Source organism: Hemitrygon akajei, chromosome 7 (genome assembly GCF_048418815.1).
Source record: "Hemitrygon akajei chromosome 7, sHemAka1.3, whole genome shotgun sequence".
Classification (NCBI taxonomy): Eukaryota; Metazoa; Chordata; class Chondrichthyes; order Myliobatiformes; family Dasyatidae; genus Hemitrygon; species Hemitrygon akajei.
In genome coordinates, this window is record NC_133130.1 from 78,456,521 (window position 1) to 78,478,015 (window position 21,495).

General features: G+C 39.2%; 1 protein-coding gene across 1 annotated transcript in view; it reads right to left on the reverse strand.

The window, feature by feature from the left end:
- The window catches only part of macrod2 (mono-ADP ribosylhydrolase 2), a 1,184,924-nt gene that overhangs the window by 1,095,052 nt on the left and 68,377 nt on the right, over positions 1-21,495 (reverse strand). The window contains exons 2-3 of the mRNA XM_073051265.1: positions 15,018-15,080; positions 5,146-5,214 (exon numbers count right to left, since the gene is read on the reverse strand). Of these exons, the coding sequence (XP_072907366.1) occupies positions 5,146-5,214; positions 15,018-15,080 (132 nt within the window). The remainder of the gene's footprint in view (positions 1-5,145; positions 5,215-15,017; positions 15,081-21,495) is intronic.

The following is a 21,495-nucleotide window of genomic DNA, read 5'->3' on the forward strand; positions in this document are numbered from 1 at the left end:
CATCTCGCCCATCATTTATTCCATGGATTATTGAACCTTTCTACTTTGCCATCTGAATCTTAAGACTTAAATGATTGTTCCTAAACTTGATTGTTTGGGAGCCACACACACACACACACACACACATACACGCAATACACGGTTAACTTCTGTTTATTTCGTTTAATTCTCTATATTTTGAGTAGATACAAATAAAGATAGTGGTTTTAACATTAAAATCTGACAGTTTGTGATCTATTGCTGCTGGTACATAACATCAGCTTCTTGGTCTTACTGACATTGAGTAAGAATCAGAATCAGGTTTAATATCACCAGCATCTGTTGTGAAATTTGTAAATTTTGTGGCATCAGTACAATGCAATACATGATAATATAGAAAAAAAGTCACAGTGATATATATGTATATTAAATAGTTAACTTAAAAATAGTGCAAAAACAGAAAATAATATTGAAAAAGTGAGATAGTACTCACAGATTCAATGTCCATTTAGAAATCAGATCGCAAAGGGGAAGAAGCTGAGTGTGTGCCTTTAGGCTTCTGTATCTCCTTCCTGACGGTAACAATGAAAAGAGGGAATGATTTGGGTGATGGGGGTCCTTAATAATGGATGTCACCTTTCTGTGGCACCGGTCCTTGAAGATGTTGGGTACTACAGAGGTTAGTACCCAAGATAGAGCTGACTAGCTTTGTAACTTTTTGTAGCTTCCCTCAATCCTGTGCAGTGCCCCCCCCCCCCCACCCAACACCAGAGAATGATACAGCCTGTCAGAAAGCTCTCCATGGTACATTTGTAGAAGTTTGAGTGTTTTAGGTGACAGACAAAATCTCTTCCAACTCCGAATGAAATATAGCCGCTGTCTTGCCTTCTATATAGCTGCATCGATATGTTGGTACCAGGTTTGATCCTCAAAAGATATGACACACAGAAGCTTGAAATAGCTCACTCTCTCCACTTCTGATCCCTTCCTCTATGAGGCTTGGTTCGTGTTCTCTTGTCTTACCCTTCCTGAAGTCCACAATCAGCTCTTTGGTCTACTGACATTGAGTGAAATATTGTTGCTGCGACACCGCTCAACTAAATGGTATATCTCGCTCTTGTATGCCCTCTCATGTACATCTGAGATTCTACCATCAATGGTTGCATCATCAGCAAATTTACAGATGGCATTAGAGCTATACCTAGCCACACAGTCATGGTTATAAAGACAGTAGAGCAGTGGGCTAAGTAGACATCTTGAGATATGCCAGTATTGAGTGTCAGCGAGGAGATATTATTCCCAATCTGCGCAGATTGTGGTCTTCTGGTCAGGAAAATAAGAAACCAATTGGAGAGAGAGGTACAAAGGCACAGGTTCTGTAGCTTATCAATCAGGACTGTGGGAATAACGGTGTTAAACACTGAGCAATAGTCAACAAACAGCACTCTGACAAGATGTTTGTATTGCCCAGGTGATTTAGAGGTGTGTGAAAAGCCATTGTGATTACATCTGCCACAGACCTATTGTGGCAACAGGCAAACTGCAGTGGGTCTGGGTCCTTGCTGAGGCAGGAGTTGATTCTAGCCATAATCAAACTCTCAAAGCATTTTATCACTGGACAAAGTCATTAAGGCAGCTCATGCTACTCACACCATTCAGTGTTGTTGTTACGGCGCCACTCAGACAGGTTTTCAATTTCCCTCCTCTGTGCTAATTCATCACCACCTTTGATTTGGCCTACGAAAGTTGTGTTGCCAGCTCACGTTGAATATAGCATTGGAACTATGCTTAGCCACATAGTCGTATGTGTAAATCAGGAGGCTAATCACATAGCCTCGTGATGCACCTGTGCTGATGGAGAACGTGGAGAAGATGTTGTTATCAATCCAAACTGAATGGAGTCTGCAAGTCAGGAAATCAAGGTTCCAATTGCACAAGGAGATACTGAGGCTAAAGATTAGAAGCTTATTGAGTCGAGTTGAGGGGATGATAATATTAAATGATGAGCTAGCTCTAGATGATAAAGAGCATCCTAATGAATGCATCTTTGCTGTTCAGATGTTCCATGGCTGAGTGAGGAGCTAATGAGATGGCATCTGCATGATGGCATGCGGGAGTGATACGTTTCATTGCCAACCTCCCAAAACACTTCATTACCGTGAATGTAAGTGCTACTGGATGGTAGTGATTGAGGTAGGTTACCATGTTCTTCTTGAGCACTGGTGTAATTGAAGCCTGCTTAAAGCAGGTGGGTACCTCAGACTGCCGAAGCAAGAAATTAAAAATCTCAGTGAACCCTCCAGCCAGTTGATCAGCATAGGTCTTTAAGTACTTGGTAGTGCTGCATAAATCTCCACTGGGATGATTCACACTGCTTGGTGCTCGAAGTGGATTCATACCAATATGTTGTACATTCCCTTTAAATTAAAAACCCTCAAATGTTAATTGTAAGGAAGTCACTGCTCCATAGCAATGAGTGAACCAACATCTTGGAATTGTTAGTGGAAACTGTGTTACTCCATCTTCTGAAAAATAGTCTTCAGTCTGGTCAGTAAACCCTGAAGAGCCATGGTCTTTATTTTAGTGGTTGAAGTCACAATCTTTGAGACTTCATGGTTTAATATTTCTGGTGCATGAATCAAAATCCTTAATCAAGAAGTAGCTCAGATTCTCTCAGAGGGACAGAGCGGGATGGAAGGATCGGTACAAAGCTTGGGTTCAAAGTCAATGTAAAGTTATTGTCAAAGTACATCTATGTCACCATATACAACCCTGAGATTTATTTTTTTCAGCCATACACAATAAATCCAAGAACCATAATAGAATCAATGAAAGACTGCACCAACAGGGCAGACAAGTGTGCAAAAGACAACAAACTGTTCAAATACAAAAAAAAGGAAAAAATAACAATAATAAATAAGCGATAAACTTCAAGAATATGAGATGAAGAGTCTTTGAAAGTGAGCCCATAGGTTAATGGGAACAGTTCAGTGATGGGGCAAGTGAAGTTATCCCCTCTGGTTCAGGAACTTGATGGTTGAGGGGTAATAACTGTTCCTAAAGCTGATGCAGTGAGTTCTGAGGTTCCGGTACCTTCTTCCTGATGGCAGCAGCGAGAAGAGAGCATGACCTGGGTGGTAATGGATGCTGCCTTCCTGCAACAACACTCCATGCAGATGTGTTCATTGGTGGGGATGGCTTTACCTGTGATGGACTGGGCTGTATCCAGTACTTTTTCCATTCCAGGGTTGACCTATGGATAAGCAATCTGCAGTTTTTTATGGCTATTCAGTGACTTCATGGAAAATATTACTTGTTTTATATAGAGCCTTTCATGCAGTAAAACATTCCAAGATATTTCACATGAGAGTTAATAAAATAGCATTATCAATTCTCCTGTTATATCAGTTCAGATGGCAAAATGCTGCAGCAAAGAGATGTCCTGAATGTGGAAGGAGATTAAACATGTTTAGAGAGGGAACCACACACAAGTAACTGAAAAAGCTGATGGTCTAATTTAAAATAACTAAAATCTGAATGGTACAAAAGACAAATTGATTGGCAGGTCTGCTTAGAGATGAGACTCATACTTATTGACAAGTCATAAGAAAAGTTTAAAGGTAGCCTAATTAGAGATAACAGTGAGATATGTAGATGGGATTACATAAAAGAGGACAAAAGGAAACTCCTGCAGAATATGAACACCAGACTGAACTGATTGAGCTAAACACACCATGACTGTAATGTAAAGAATGTCACTGCCATCAGCACATTTATCCATGGCACAGAAATGATGTTCTTGCAGAAGGTACAATATTCATGAAATTTGGAATCAAGGACTACTTAAAGTCTGCATTTCCTCATGTCATCTACAGGTTTCCCCCGCTATCCAAAGGTAGAGCGTTCCTATCAAACCTTTCGTAAGCCAAAATGTCGTAAAGGGAAGAAGCAATTATCATTAATTTATATGGGAAAAATTTTTGAGCATTCCCAGACCCAAAAAATAACCTACCATATCTTTCCAAATAACACATAAAACCTAAAATAACACGAACATATAGTAAAAGCAGGAATGATATGATAAATATACAGCCTATATAAAGAAGAAATATTGTATATACGGTGTAGTTTCACTTGTCAGAATGGGGAAGACAGCGAGCCAAAATCGATTTGGAGAAAAAAAACATTGGCACGTACACGCATGCGCACACAACTGCACACACAAGGCCTCACGGTCATGGTAGTCTTTCTCGGGGTAAACACACGTATAAAGCAGGCGTCTTTTTTTTTCATAAAAGCGAAAATCCTCTTTGGTTAGCAAAAACAGGTACTAATGTAGGTCTTTCGTAACAGTGAGCTGTTGTAAAGCGAACGTTCGAAAAACGGAGGCCACCTGTACACACTTAAGTGGAATAGCACAGAGATGCACAAGTAGTCATTCTTCTGGTTTTAGTTAATAATGAGCAAAATACTTCTAATCTATCTGGGTAAAAATAAAGAGATGTTTGTCTTTTTAAATCATTTTCTTTCCCTTTCAGCAATATGATACATTTTTGGAAGCATACACCACAGAAATGGGCATTTTTCCCTTCTTGTTTATGCTGATCATTACGCCGATCTATGCTAATCCTATTTACCCACATTAGACCTGCACCCCTCCACATCTTTCCTAACCAGGTACCTGTTCAAATACCTTTTAAACGTTGTTTGTATCCATCTCTTCTCATACCTTATTCTAGGTATTTACCAAATACTATGTGAAAAATTTCTCTCAAATCTACTTTAAAGTTCTCCCCTCTCAAATTAAACTTGCGCCCTGGGAAGATGATTCTGACCATCTACATCCCTCTTTAGAAACCTTTATACAAGTCTATACAATCTCTCCTTACCACTACCACCCTGCATTACAGACAACACCTTGTTGTATTCCTTCAGCTTTGACTCTATTGCTACCAGATCATTCCTCTATGTCAAACAGAATTTTTCACAATGCAGTTTAACATTCAGGTGTTTTTTCATATTTCATAGGAATGCAAATGATATTGCCAGCATTATAAACCACAAGGAGAATTAATGAAAATAATCAGCTTATAATTATAGCAGAGAAGAGTACATGCTGAAATAACAACTTTCTTGGAAAGAACATTGATCAGAAAGAAAACTTACCAGTATCTTCCTTCACTGGAGAATATTCATCATGTTCTTTACCCTCCAGCTTTTCTTTCGGATATATCTCTGTTGCAAAAAATACATGAAAAAATATTTCAAGATAGGTGCACAGAATAGCTTGTTTTAAGAACTTTAAACTGATAAAAGGCATAACTGATTCCAGCAATAACTCAAATATAGTTCTGTGGTGCATAATGAATGTGGAAGTTCCAACAATTTTCATTTTTAAATTGTGCCTGGAAAGTCACATATAAACGTATTCAAAGTATCTGTATGTCCACGTTGTCTGCAGGTTCAAAAAGTTTGCTTCTCAGGTTAAGAAAGTGTTTAAAAACTGAAGTGTTTACATTAGAAAAATAATTTTGCTCTGTCAACTACTTTTTTCTTAAGTTTACAGAGCACCATACCCAAACTTTGCTGAATAAATGCTTTATAACATCCATCCGCAGATAGAGGTGCATATGTATATATCCAGCTTTATTAGAGAACTCTTGGACAACATCAGTGGTGTGGAGAGGGGAGACTCACTGCATGGGGAAACTGCCAGTCTTCCATACAACTTTGACCAGGCCTGCGCCCTGGGGAGGACACTGAAGCAAGACTTTCCTGGTGCAGATCCATGGTCTTGCATGACTAACAGATGCCTCACATTAGAGAACTACGGAGATTCCAAACTCATCAGGCCAGGCAGCACCAATGGGAAAAAAAAGCACAGTTCAGTCAACGTTTCAAGCCAAATCCTTAGGCAGCACTGGAGAAAAAAAGCCAAGGAGTAAATTTAAAAGGTGGGGGGAGGGGAGAGAGAAACACAAGGTGATGGGTGAAACTTGAAGGGGGAGGGATGAAGTAGAGCTGAGGTTGATTGGTAAAAGAGACAGAAGGCCATGGAAGAAAGAAAATGGAGTAAGGAGCACCAGAGGGAGGTGATGGATGGGCAAGGAGATAACGTGAGAGAGGGAAAGGGGTATGGGAAACGGTGAAGGGGAGGAGGGTCATTACTGGGAGTTTGAGAAATCGATGTTCATACCATCAGGTTGGAGGCTACCCAAATAGAATATAAGGTGTTGCTTCTCCAACCTAAGTGTGGCCTCATCACGACAGTGGAGGAGGGCATGGATGGGCATATTGGAATGGGAAGTGGAATTAAAATTGGGTGGCCACTGGGAGATCCTGCTTGTTCTGGCGGATGGAGTGTAGATGTTTGGTGAAGCAGTCTCCCAATCTACATCGTGTCCACGGGGAGCACCGGACACAGTAAATGACCCCAACAGAGTCACAGGTGAAGTGTCACCTCACCTGGAAGGACTGTTTAGGGCCCTGAATGGTAGTGAAGGAGGTGGTGGAGGTGGCACAGGGGCAGATGTAGCACTTGTTCTACTTGCAGGGATAAGTGCCAGGAGGGAGATCACTGGGGAGGGATGAAAGGACAAGGGTGTCGCGTAGGGAGCGATCGCTGTGGAAAGCAGACAGTGGGGTGGGGGGGGGGGGGGGGGGAGATGTGCTTGGTGCTGGGATCCCGTTGGAGATGGCGTATGTTTTGGAGAATTATGTGCTAGGTGCAGAGACTGGTGGGGTGGTTAAGTGAGGACAAGAGGAACCCTATCTCTGGTAGGGTGGTGGGAGGATGGGGTAAGAGTAGACGTGCGTGAAATGGAAGCAATGCAGTTGAGGGCAGCATTGATGGTGGAGAAAGGGAAGTTCCTTTCTTTGAAAAAGGAGGACATCTCCTTCGTTCTAGAATGAAAGCCTCATGTATATCGGTGAGACCCAGCATAGGTTGGGAGACCGCTTCACCAAGCATCTACGTTCCTTGCGCCAGAACAAGTGGGATATCCCAGAGGCCACCCGTTTTAATTCCATTTCCCATTCTGATATATCCATTCATGTTGTGATGAGGCCACACTTAGGTCGGAAGAACAAAACCTTACATTCTGATTTGGTCGCCTCCAACCTGATGGTATGAACATCGATTTCTCAAATTTCCAATAATGCCCCCCACCCAGCTCCCCCCCTTCATTTCCCATCCATTTTTCCCTCTCTCACTTCATCTCCTTGCCCGCCCATCGCCTCTCTCTGGTGTTTCTTCCCCCTTTTTCTTTCTCCCATGGCCTTCTTTTTCTTTTACCAATCAACTTCCCAGCTCTTTACTTCATTCCTCCCCCCTCTCTCTCCTCCCCCCAACTTTTAAATATGCTCCTCAGCTTTTTTCTCCAGTCCTGCCGAAGGGTTTTGGTCTGAAATATCAACTGTACTTTTTTGCCCCATAGATGCTGCCTGGCCTGCTGAGTTCCTCCAGCATTTTGTGTGTTGCTCAGATTTTCAGCATCTGCAGATTCTCTCCTGTTTGTGACAAAAATTGCAAAAATGGTTCTCTCTGAATATTTCAATAATTTCCTTCAGCTCTTTGACATTTCCATCAAGACATTCAATTTTCGTTTTCACATGTCAGGCTTTCATTCATGATATTTCTCATCATTCCCTGGAAGGGTTTAGAGTAAGGGGAAGAGAAATGCTGCATGTGCTAAAATCCAGAGAGGTCTGTCCAGAAGGAGAACTTTAAATGGATTATCATCTACTCACTGCAATCCTGTTCTCCAACTACATGAGAATATCACTTTAAGTATTTGGAGTTTTACATCTTTTCCTTTTTTGCACACGTGTAAAGCTTTCTGCATCAGGAAAGTACTAGCACAATGGGATTCTCATAATGTTTATGCAAAATTTGACTTCTGCTGCAATGGAAAAAGAAAGTTGCTCCGAACTAAGCTTTAAAATAACAATACATAATATCACTGCTAGCCTTAGGGCATCAGAAATAGAGAGGACTCCAAAGCCTATTTGCAGGATATAGATTTACCATAAGGCAGAACAGAAAACTGTAGATGGGCAAGGAACTAAAAATCAGAACTTGCAGGATTGGAGAAGACTTACATTTTGATAACCATAATACTAAGCATAAGATATATACAGTAAGGCAACTAAATTCATAAGAATTTTGATCAGTTAACTTGTGGTGTCACCAGGTAGAGAATTGAACACAGATATAGAGGCAATGGGAGCCTTTATATTGGGGTTTTGACCCTAACACAAATTTCCTTATTCATTTTTGTTACCTGCTTGTAATGCTTTCTTACTATCTAATTTTTGTTACCAGTTCTTGGTATATTAAAGGTTGGGAAAGGGACCCTGGGGGATGTGAAATTAAGACAGAAAGCAGCTTTGTTGCTCTACTGTCAATCTCAAGGCTTCAGGAACAAAACAGTGAGGAAGTTGTTCCTGGTGGCAATGGTGAGCACTCTAAAACATAGACTAAGCAATCATCATCTACCCCAATAAAAGTAATCTATATTCACCTTATTTAAACCGTCAACTAAAAACGTACAGAATGGAAGCTTTTTCTTCTTTATTATTCTTCTGCCCTCTGCATATAAATGATTTTTTTTTTGGTTTTGCAGCAACAATAGGATTTAAAATCTTGCACATGAAAGAAACACGGGATGAACTGGACTCCATTCCTCCAGCTTCAGTTTCTGCGATGGATGACTTGTTCGTCTGCATTGTGGTACTGAGTGTCTTTTTAGTTTATAGGAATTGTACCCTTGTTTTGGTAATCCTTTGTGTTTTATGCTTAGGATATGCTTTGTGATTTGGAAGTATTTAAGATAGAAACCCTTAGAGCTTAAATGCATTTTAAGAGTGTTGTTTGGATTGCAGTGTGCATCACTAAAAAATAAATAAACTATGTTTTAAAGAAAATACACAAAATGCTGGAGAAACTCAGCACATCAGGCAACATCCATGGAAATGAACAAAACAAAAATCAATGTTTCAAGCAGAGACCCTTAATTGTTGCTGTGTTTTAAACTACTTTTTTTGCTGGAAGTATCTTCTCTTTGGTAGGGAGAGGAGACTCACAACATGAAAAGTGGGTATTAGCAACTAAACTTGCCATGGAGGGCAAACAGGGAAGTGAACAAGTCTTTGAAGATTGGATAGTTACAGTATTATTTCTGTTCAGTGGGAATACTCATGGAATTTATATCTGATAGGGCTTAAAAGCTTTGTTTGAGTTTAGAACTTCATTGTCAGCAAACCCAATGCCATCACACTAGTGTCTGGATCCTTCTCAATTTTAATCCCTTCACCATTTGTGCCTTCAACCAACTGGAATTCCTCCATAAACCTCTCTTTCTGCTCATCTGCATTTTCCAAGAATACTTCTCTTCAACCATCTGGTTTTGAAACCAATCTGCACAACACTACCATCAGTATAGCAACATTTTGACCACTTTGACTACAATAGACTTTTTAAAAATTATTCTAAATGTATTCTTTTTGTACAATATTGTATAATTTATATTTAGTTTATGTTTTTCTTGAGAACCTGTTTCTAATGTTATGTGTCTATGATGTTGCTCCAAGTGAGATTTTCATGTTACCTGCCATACATGCACTTGGGATATGACAGTAAGCTTGACTTCACCTTTCATCCTTAAAACCCTTGCCATGTATAAAGTGTATACTTCTCCTTTGTGGTCTGGTGTCAGATTTCATTTACTAGTCAACCCTGATGAACACTTGAGAAGATGTTATATAAAGGCACTTGGAAATAAAACCACCCAACCCAAATAAAACAAAACCAGAACACAAAAGATTCTGCAGATGCTGAAAATGCTGGAGGAACTCAGCAGGTCAGGCAGCATCTATGAAAATGAATAAACAGTCAATGGCTTGGACTGAGACCCTTCTTCATGTCCTGAATGAGTTCCTCCAGCATTTTCTGGGTGTTAGAACAAAACTTGCTTTCCTCTAGTTGGTCTGTGGCTAATCATGAAACTATAGATATCAGCTGAAGAAAGCAGACAGAGCACTAGATGGTGCTCGTGTTTTCCTGTAGTATTATACTTATGCCTTAACAACTCAAATACTTAACTACAAACAAATAGAATTAGGAATAGGAATACACTCTTATCAACAATTCAGGAGTACATTGAAAGAGATTGGACATAACTATACATCTGTAATCGGAAGGGAAAGAGGACTCAGAAAAATTACAAATCACCAGAGAAGTGATACTGAGCAAACTGTTGGAGTTTTAAACTGTTAAATTAGATCCTGAAGGACTGCATCCTTGATTCTTTTACAAATTGGCTAATGAGAGAGTGATTGCCTTGTTTTGTTTTAAATTTCCCTTAAGTCTTTGGATTCAGAGAAAATACCAAGGAATGCTGGAAAAAAAACTATTTGATTCAAAAAAGGAGCAGGAAACTACATTTACCGGTAGCTATAGTAGAGAAAATACTTGAAGCCATTATAGAAGAAATTACAGCAGAATAGTTAGAAATCAAAGTAATAAAAACATGGTTTTTTGGAAATCATGTGTAACTAATTCACTGGAGTCCTTGGAAAATGTGATACGTACTGTTGATAAAGGAAAATTAGAGGTGGATGAGACATGATAGTGCTCACAGTCTAGAGGAATCTGGGTGCTGGAGTTGGTTATTCCAAGAGTCAGCTTTTGGGTTCCAGTTTTTCTCCACAAAATGTATCAACTGTTGGATCAAATGTCAGGTTTCTACATTTGTTTATTTAAGGTAAAGAACTGGATGGAATTGAATATGGAAGAGAATGTAACGAGGCAAATGAGTGGGTGAAAACATAGCAGATTTTAACATACCGGTAATATAGGGGGAAAAAAATGAGTTATCTGCTTGGGTGCCACAGTTGAAAGCTTGAGTACGGTACTTGATAAGTTGTATGAGATTTCATAGGGTCCTAGATGTTTAGTCTGGCTTATTATTATTGTCACATTTACCAAGATACAATGAAAATCTTGTCACACCTACTGTTCATACAGATGAAGTCATTACAAAATGCATTGAGTTAATATAAGGTAAACAATGCTCATGCAGAACAAAGTCCAACAGCTACTGACATAAAGTTTAAGTTCAAAGTTTAGAGTAAATTTGTTATCAAAGTACATATATATATATAGTAACATATACTACCTGCAGATACATTTTCTTGCAGGCATTTACCAGAAAAAAGAAATGCAGCTATATTTTATTAAAAAACTATCCCTAAACAAAGACCAACAAACACCAATGGCAAATAAAAATAATACCGAGAATGAGTTGTAAAGAATACTTGAAAGTGAGTCTTTGGTCATCAAATCAGTTCAGAGTATTGGTAAGTGAAGTTAAATGAAGTTTGCGCTCAGGAGCCAAATAGTTGTAGGAAAATAACTCTTCCTGAATCCAGTGAGAAGAGATCATGGCCTAGGTGGTGTGGGTCCTTGATGATGGAAATTGCTTCCAGATGTCATCACTCCATATAAATGTACTCAAAGGTGGGAGGACTTTGTCTGTGATGCACAGAGCTGCATCCACCACTCTCCATTTCTGGCTATTGGTGGTCCCATACCAGGCCATAACAAAACCATTTGGGATACCCTCCATTGTACATCTATAGAAGCTTGTCAAAGTTTTTTGGTGTCATGCTTAATCTATGCAAACTTAAAATAAAGTACAGGGAATTTAAAGCTACTGACCTTCTCCATCTCTGCTTCCCTAATGAAAACAGGCTCTTGGACCTCTGACTTCCTTCTCCTGTAATCAATAATCAGCTCTTTGATTTTGCTGACATTGGGTGACAGATTGTTGTTGTGGCACAACTCAAACAGATTTTCAATCTCCATCCTATATGCCGATTTGTCACTACCTTTGATTTGGCCAACAACAGTGATGATATCAGCAAAGTTAAATATGGCACTGGAGCTGCACTTAGCAATACAATCATAATTAAAGCAGCGGTTTAAGCACACAGCACCTGTGCTGATGGTGCGTGTGAAGGAGATAGTGTTGCCAATCCGTACTAACTGGTGTCTGCCAGTGAGGAAATCGAGGAACTAGTCACACAACAGAGGTACCAGGGCCCAGAAGTTGGAGCTTAGTGGTAATTATCAAGGGGTTGACAGTGTTGAATGCTGAGCTGTAGTCAACGAAGAGCAACTTCATTATCCAGGTATTTCAGAGCTGACCGAAGAACCAATGAAATGGCATCTGCTGTTGACTTGTTGTGACAGTAGACAAATTGCAGGAGACCCAGATCACTCCACAGGCATGACCAATCTCTTGATGGATGTATGTGCTTCTGGACGGATATTCATTGAGGTAGGTTACCACGTTCTTCCTGGGCATGATTGATGCCTGCTTGAAGCAGATGGGTACTTCAGACTGTTGAAGTGAAGGTTGAAGCAAACTGTAAAAACTTCAGCCAGTTGATTAGCACAGGTCTTCAGTACTCAGCCAGATATGTCATCTGGGCCAGATGCCTTCACCCACCTGAAGGATGCTCAGACATTGGCCTCAGAGACAGGAATCACAGGTCGCCAGGGTGTGTAGAGGTTCGTGAAGGTGCCTCCTTGTACTGTCGATCAAAGCAAGCATAAAAAGGCGTTGTGTTCATCTGGGAGTGAAACATTGCTTGGTTTTGTTTTGTAGAAGGAGATGTCATCCAAGCCCTCTTACCCACACCACCAATACAGCCCCTAACAGATTGTGGATCTCATGATTCATCCAGCTTCTGGTTGGGCAAAACTGAGATCTTGTGGGGACAGTGAAATGCAAAAGTACAGTGTAGGTAAGTGCTAAAGTGCAATATCACAACAGGATAGATTGTGAGATCAAGAGTCCATCTTATCATACAAGAGGCCCTTTCAATAGTCTAATAACAGTAGGGTAGAAACTGTCCTTGAACCTGGTGGTTTGTGCATTCAGGCTTGTACAAGTTACTGAAGGGCAACAAGCAAATGTTAGAAGCAATTCAGAAGGCAAATACCATGTTAGTGTTTATGACAGTAGGGAGGGCTCACTGCAAATTCTATTGGCCTTAGCGAAATCAAACATGAAATTCTGTGCATCTTCATGACCAAGGACAGATATACTTGCCATAGAGGGAGTGCAGTGAAGATTTACTAACCACTTCTTGATTGCTTAATTTAATCAGAGTCCTAGAGTAATACTGCACAGAAACAGGCCCAACAGGTCCACACTGACCACAGCATCCTCCTTGTCAGTCCCAGTTGCCAGCTTTCAGCCCATAACTCTCTAAGCCCCTGCCCTCCATGTACCTGTCCAAATACCTCTTGAATGTTACAATTCTACCTGCCTCGACATCTCCTCTGTTAGTCCATTCCAAAAGCTCAATATAAAGTTACCTGGCAGTCTCTTTTAAATTTCTATCCTTTTATCTTGTATCCATGCCCTCAAATTTTGGACTTCCCAACCCAGGAGAAAAGACTATTACCATTCATCTTATCTATACCCCTCATGATTTTATAAAGTTCAATGAGGTCATCTCTCATGCTTCCACACACCAAGGAACAAAGATCTAACATGGCCAACTTCCCCCCACAACTCAGAATCTCTAGTCCAGGCAGTATCCTCCAAGCCTTGACTGATGAAAGCCAGCATGCTAAACGTCTTCATCATCACCCTGTCTCCTTGTGTGGCCATTTTCAGTGAACTCTGCAGAAGTACTACCAGGTGCCTCTGTTCCACAACACTCATCACTACTTTATTATTCCCTGTATAAGTTCAACCTGGTTTCAATAGCCAAAATGCTCATCTACATTGAAAACGACTTGCATTCCTCAGCTCATCTCCTTAATTGATCATTATAACCTGCTTCCCTATCAACAAGACTCTCTAATTTAGGTTTGATGTAGAGGAGAGGTCAAAGAGATTAAGGACTGCATTCTCTAGGAGTTAAGAATGAGGGATGTATTGAAACTATACAAAATTCTTGAAGTATTTTAACAGGTGATAAAGGGAAAATATTTCTCCTGGCTGAAGAGTCCAGGACCAGAGGGTACAATGTCAGAGTAAGGGGTAGGCCATTTGCCACTGAGATGAGAAGAAGTGGTGATTCTTTAGAATTCTCGAACACTGAGGCAAGTTGTGTTCACTCAGAAACATAGATGAATAAACTTCTGGCCATTATGGAAATCAAAGATAATGGGCTGGAAAGTGGCACTGAGGAGGAAGTTCAGCCATGAATAACTCCAAGGACCATTGCTCCTGCTCCTATTTCTTAAGTTCTTACAATAATAAAACATGTAAATATAACTTAATCAAAATAACCAGAAAAGATTATTTATCTGATGCTCAATCTAATATTTGACACAGTGTGACCACCTACACCAGGATAAAGACCTTCTCCATGAAATATTCAGAGCGTTGTTTGCTTAATTTTTTTAATATAAATTCCTGTGGAACCAAGCTTCCATTTGGCTGTCATACACACTCATCACTAGCTGTCACCGTTGTCATGAACAAACTCTGCTTGCTTTATCTGAGCTATGTTGGAATCCTGCCCAGACTGATGACAATGCGAAGTTGAAATTTCACTCAATACTCAATGTCATTCAATACTGTATGTCATTAGCAACCAAATGAAAATGCCATTACTCCTAAATGATACAAGTGAAAGGTCCAATTTACATTTTGGGCATCCTTCGACAATTGGTGCCTGGATCAAGTTGTGGTCACTTAATTAATCATTTTCATTAAAAACAAATGTTTTTAATGAAGTAAATGTCAATATAAGGGAGTAATTCGCTAGTTGCATGTGTAATAAGGAATCAGGGTAGTGTAGGTAAAGAGATTCTTTGATCCAACAGCTTAAGCAAGCTAAACTCCTAATTGGTGAGTTGATTTACAATTTTTTTAAGAATACAGTATTTTTGCTCTAGTCATTTCTGCACTCAGCTGTTAATGAATTTATTATACTGAGAATCTAGTCAAAAGTTAAAGCTTAAAGACAGACAAAAATGACAGTAATACAGGTTTCAGTTAAAAGTCACTTACTTTTCACATCTTCACTCCAAACAGAAATTTCCTTCAAATGTACAACTCCATCATCATAAGAATCTGTAATGGGTTGGAAATAAAACTGTAATTTACAGAAATTAAATAGACTAAATATTAATAAAATTCAAAATGGAAGTTTAACTTGGGAGTATTAACTCATTAAAAGCAATTTTCCTATATAAACAAAAATTCACCACCTTTTCTAAAACTTGTGTTTATGTAATTAGCCAGTACTTGGTGGAATGATCTGGGTGATGTTAACGACATGGCACAGATGTAAATGCTGGTTTAATAGTCACAGTTTTGCAGTTGGGTAAGTTATTGGTGGGGGAAGGGAGCAGCTGGACTGCATGGGATAAACAACTGCCTCAGTCACATTTATCCTCTGAAGGTCTTTGTTCAAATTTGTCCACGTGATCTCCCTTTTAATTCTATACTCCTCAATTACCCCAACCTCAAACAAGTCCACTTTGTGAAAGAACTGACAGAAGTAAATTTAGCATTCGCTGTGAAGAAAAGCAATGAGATTACATGCATCATCTGATATCCAGAAAGCAATAAAAGAACAAGTCTTTACTACAATGTACCATTCCAAGCTGCTTCATAGAAGCATGGTAGATACTTAAGTGAAGAATGAGAAACCAGTAAAGGAACCCAAGTACATTGTTGAGTGAACATCTACGAGAGTGTGAAAGAGCATTCACGGGTGCTGTGTCACAGGAACATTTGAGAAAGCTGCCCATCTTCAATCAATCCAGTCAATGGCTTTCATCAGGACTGAATTCATAGTTCTCTTCAAAGATCATCCAAATGAAGCATTAGATCTTATTTCTATCTCCAGAGATGATGTCTGATTTGCTACACATTTTTGGTAAATTTTGTTTTTACAGCATCTTTTCTTGGTTTCCAAATGAGATACTTTCTCATTATCCAGCAACTGATGCAAAGTTTAAAATACAAGCACACATAGTACAACATAGCATGAGGTTAATCATTAATCTGTATCAAACTTTTCAAATAGTAACATAGCTATTCCCAACTGCCCATTCTTTCCCCATGACTCAGCAATTTTTGCCAACAATATACAATATCCTTTTGTAAAGTATTATTGAATATCTATGCTCCATCATAATTCATGGAAATAACGCACTTGGCCCCAATTTGTATTGGACTTAAACTGTAACAATCCAGCTTTCCCAGAGTGTTGCCAAACTTACTGTATCAATCCCTATTCTCTCTCACTCAGAACTGAACAGCACTTGACTTCATCTTCATTTTTGCCAGATATTTAAAACATAAATATTATTTACCTTTTTGACATATCTTTGCAGTCTGTGATATTCTAAATTAATTCTTCCTCCTTCGTACTGGCTTCTTATAGCATACACTAAGTGGTTACTTTATTTGGTATAGGAGTGTACTTCATAAAGTTGCCACAGGAGCAGAACCTAGCTTTCTGTTACTGCTGAGGCCCATTCACTTTAAGGCTCAACATGTTGTGCATCCAGAGATAATATTTTGCACACCACTTTTGTTGTAACACATGATTATCTCCGTTAATGTCACCTTCCTGTCAGTTTGAACCAGTCTGGCCATTTCCTCTGACCTCTCTCATGAACAAGGCATTTTCACCCGCAGAACTGGATGTCATTGGATGTCTTTCATTTTGCTTTTTGCACCATTCTCTTTACATTTTAGAGACTGTTGTGCATGAAAATCCCAGGAGGTCAGCACTTCCCAAAATACTCAAACCACCCTGTCTGGTACCAACAATCATTCCACAGCTGAAGTCACTTAGATCACATTTCTTCCCCATTCTGATGTTTGGTTTGAACCACAACTGAAACTCTTGACCACTTCTGCATATATTTATACATTGAGCTGCTGCCACATGATTAGCTGATTAGATATCTGCATTATAACAAGCAGGAGTACCTAATAAAGTGGCCACTGAGTGTAAATATCATTCAAGGGACTGACCTTTGTGAAATGTAAGGGCAAGTCCTTCTCCATTTTTATAAAGATTCAAGTACTCCACGTTCACTCCAAAATACTTTGCTGTTAGACTGCAATCACTAATCAGAAACATACCATCTTTGTCCAGAGCAAGCTCCCACAAACATTGAACTGACAATATTTTAATACTGTCATTTCCTAATGATGTACATTAGCCTGGTAATTATTGACCAGAGACAACTGTCTGCTCATCTTAGAAAAAAAATAGGATTGTTTTATATTTGCCTCTAGGTGCAGACAGAAACATATTTTAATTGTAACAATTGAAACACACTAGATAGAAAGGCAATAGCTTCACACCATACTCGATCAATAATCATAGATTTATTCATTTATCTTTGCAGATGAGCCTATGATCTTCTGACTCAGAAGGGTACTATCAACTAAGAAACAACTGATAATTGTATATTAAACTAGTTAATTAAGTTGTTCACATTGCACATAATAAATGTGCAATGTAATCTTGGATCTAAAATACAATCTTCTGTAATGAATCATGCCTTTGACTGAAACTACCATTAGAGCAAAGCCCAGTTGAAATATTTGTCACATACTGCATTGTTTGTAAATTCTTTCCTCCAGAAGATTTTTACATTTATTAGCAAAAACAGCTAAGGCAAAGGGATCTAGTTTAAGAAACCTGTATCCACACTTAATAAGCACTTTCCTTGATGAACTATTGGATTACAAAAATGTAGGATTGCCAAGTTTTTTCAGTAGCTGTTTTTTTGATGCAACTTGAATGTAGCCCACTCCCATTTTTACTTATTTGATAAAGGTGAAAATGTTCATCCGTGCAGCAGTTCAACTAATTTCCTCAAGTGCACTTTATATTCTGGTGAAGCACACCAAAAATCCATTAATGCTTCAAATTTTCAGGCCAGCCTTACTGCTACTGGAACAATGATCATTGTTGACAAACATCAGAAAGGATGTTCATAATGGTCTCTGAATAACAGTAGGCTAGAGCAGAGGAGGATGATATTTGACCCCTCAGTTGAAAGGGCAAGCTAATAATAATCCTTATAATATCATTGCATTATCAGTAAAATCCCTGCGGTTTATTTGGTTTTCTTGAGAAAACATAGCTTTCATCTTTCAATTAGCTGATGCATTGCAGATTACACCAATTCATGGTATTTATAACTCACTTTGTCTCTACTTCACAGTCCATTGCCTTACACCTGCATTAGCTGGTTAACAATTGTTTGCTACTGTGAGCAGTTTCTGCTCAATTCCTCTCTCAATAAATCTGAAACCTGCCACAAAATCTCCTTTGAACTTATCTTGCAATTCTCAGATCATCTCCAAATAATATAATCCCACATATTCCAATGATACACATTTTCACATACACAATTCCAACATATTAATATTCCAGTAAATTTCTTTTGCATTGAACATTGAAGCCTCGCAGGTATTTTCAGAAGGTTTACCATTTATATCTACTGACGTAACCAAATTATATTAATGTACCCAAGGGCTACTACATAGTTACCTTACAAAACAAACACATCACTTTAAAATATTTGACCAACTCCAAATCAAATGGACGGAATGTAGAACTATGTGCAAAACTGTGTAATATAACTGGTTCATTGTCACATACCAAGATACTGTGGGAAAACATTGTTTTGTATGCCAACCACACATAATCTCACAACATCAGTATACTTTTCCTAAAAGGGAAAAGCAAGGAATAAGCGAATGCAGAAAATAATGCCATGAGGTAAGTACAGTGCAGGTAGACAATAAGGTACAAGGCCAAGATGAGGTAGATTGAGGGGTCAAGCATCCAGTTTATCAAACAAGGAGGATCTTCAATCAACTTGGAAGAGTGAATTAGAAGCCCAGTGGTGCATATGTTCAGGCTTTTGCACCTCCTGTCCAATGTGCAAGAAAAATTTGTCCTTTTTAATTCCTCCTCTGCCCCATTTCCTGGAAATTAGCTGCACCAAAGAAAACAAGGCTGCCAAGTGTTCTGTAGGCCGAGAATACTTTTATTGTACAAGGCTCTTACTCAGTGACAACTATCCATCCACGCCACTGAATCCAGCTTATATTCAATTGTATTCACGTGGTCTGTACACACCAGCTGTGTGGTGAAAAAAGCACAGCAGCGCCGCTTTCACCTCAGACATTTGAAGAGGTTCAGCATGAGTGCCCAAATCCTGGGGACTTTCTACAGGGGCGTAATTAAGAGTATCCTGACTGGCTGAGATTGTACTTTCCTCGATCGCAGGTCTGTGCAGAGAGTGGTGCTGACAATCCAGCGCATCAATGAATGTGGACTTTCCATTATTTAAGACATTTACAGTGACAGGTGCTTAAAAAGGGCTGAAAGGATCACTGGGGACCCAAGTCACCCCTAACCACAAGCTATTCCATCTGGGAAATGGTACCACAGCAGGAAAGCCAGAACCAACAAGCTCTGGGACAGGTTGTTCCACCAGGCCATCAGACTGATCGATTCACGCTGATACAATTGTATTTCTAGGCTATACTGACTGTTCAGTTGTACTTACTATTTATTACAAATTACTATAATTTTCACATTGTACATTCAGATGGTGATGTAACGTAAAGCTTTTACTCCTCATGTATGTGAAGGATGTAAGAAATAAAGTAAATTCAAATCAATTCTGTTATATTCAATTATGTTATAGCTATTTGTTTTTCCTTAGAACTATTTGTAATTTTCAACAGTTCTGGATTAATAAAAACCCAACAATCTTAGTTTTTGCAAGGAGGTGCAGTTCTTTCACCTTTTGTATGAAGAAACATGTTCCAACATCTCTTGTAAAGCTTTGCACTAATTTCAAGCTCCTTTTACTTTACTTTATTGTCACCAAACAATTGATACTAGAGCGTACAATCATCACAGTGATATTTGTTTCTGCACTTCACGCTCCTGTTCTGAACTCAGCCATCGGGGGAAAAATAGCTCAGATTGGTCATCCATTAGATTGTGGACTGAATTTATGTTCAGGATAACAGCCACTGTCTAAGTACCTGTTCTTGTCACTTAATGCTTTTGGCCCTGGCAAAGTTGTTGTTAAGGTTAATTTGAAATACACTTTCATGTTTTTAAAATATTCATTAATCATTACCAAAATCTGATCAACGTGGTTGCTGGATTTCAACAGGTTGCTGATCATTTGATTCCCATGCCATGAATTACTTGTATGCCTGGACTGTAAAGACAGAATGGATATAGTTTATAGAAACAAATCAAGTGATAGAGCACAGTTGGAGATTATTTGGCACAGTGGTATTTTTGTTCCTTTCTTCTTTGTATTAGTTATTATTGAATGTGCTAGACTACCTCAGGTAGTCCTTTCCAAATTACAAAACAATCTGTGAAATTGGGCGAGTGGGGGCCAGGTGGGGTTGCAGAGAATGGAAGATGTACCTTAACTGGGTAACATTTATATTACCTTACATGTTTCCACTTAAAAGTCACACAATTGCAAAGCACAAAAGGCAATTTGGTCCACTGGACCCATTCCTGAAATAAATATTCAATTCATTCCATAGCCCTTCCTCGGACTCACTGAGCTGTAATTTTTTCCTATTTAGAGAGTTGCTCCAAAATCTACTTCCACCTTTCTCTCCGGCAATTCCATTTCAGATCATAATGCTTAAAAACATCTTCACAGGTACAGGGATCTAAAGGTTACTTCCAGAGGAGATTCAGTGCTTACTCTTGTGCAACAGGTGCTAGGCTCTTGCTCTCGCCAGAGGACTTCAAGGAGGGGAAGGACACTGTCCATAACACCAGGGCACAGGGAGCCGTTCAAATAATCATTGGGGCTCAACCTGAAACGTCAGCTTATCCCCCTACATCAGGGGTTCCAACCTGGGGTAAACAGAACCCTTGCTTAATGGTATTGGCCCATATAATTAACAAGTTTGGGAACCCCTGCCCTACATAGATGCTGCTTGACGTGCTCAGTTCCTCCAGGAGTTTGTGTGCATTGCAGGGTAATATTCTCCAGATTATTACCAGAGCCACATGCGTATTGGCAAAGTGTAAATAGGTTTAGAGTAATCACCGTGTGGCTCAAAGCACATTGTGGTAAAGACGGGCTCTGATAGATGGGTCTCTTGCAGCTGTTCTATTGGAATAGCTTCATCTAAATCGTGCAGGGTGTCATAGTAGATCACCTAAGAAGTTTGTTGCCAGATCTTGAAACTAAATAAGAGCGAGGATGGCTCCTGGAACAGGATGTTTAATAATCAAGAAGAAATGAAAGCAATGGCATAGGATTGTAAAGGGGAAAACTGACAAGATGTGACAGGATGAGGAAAAAAATATAAAAGATATGAAGCACAGAGCAAATCCAAAGTTGGTATAAACTACTAAAAAATTGATCCTTTGAATGCATCTAGCATTTGTATAAAAAATACATGAATTAACTGCATAGATATCAACATATTAATGTGGTCTATTAGTATT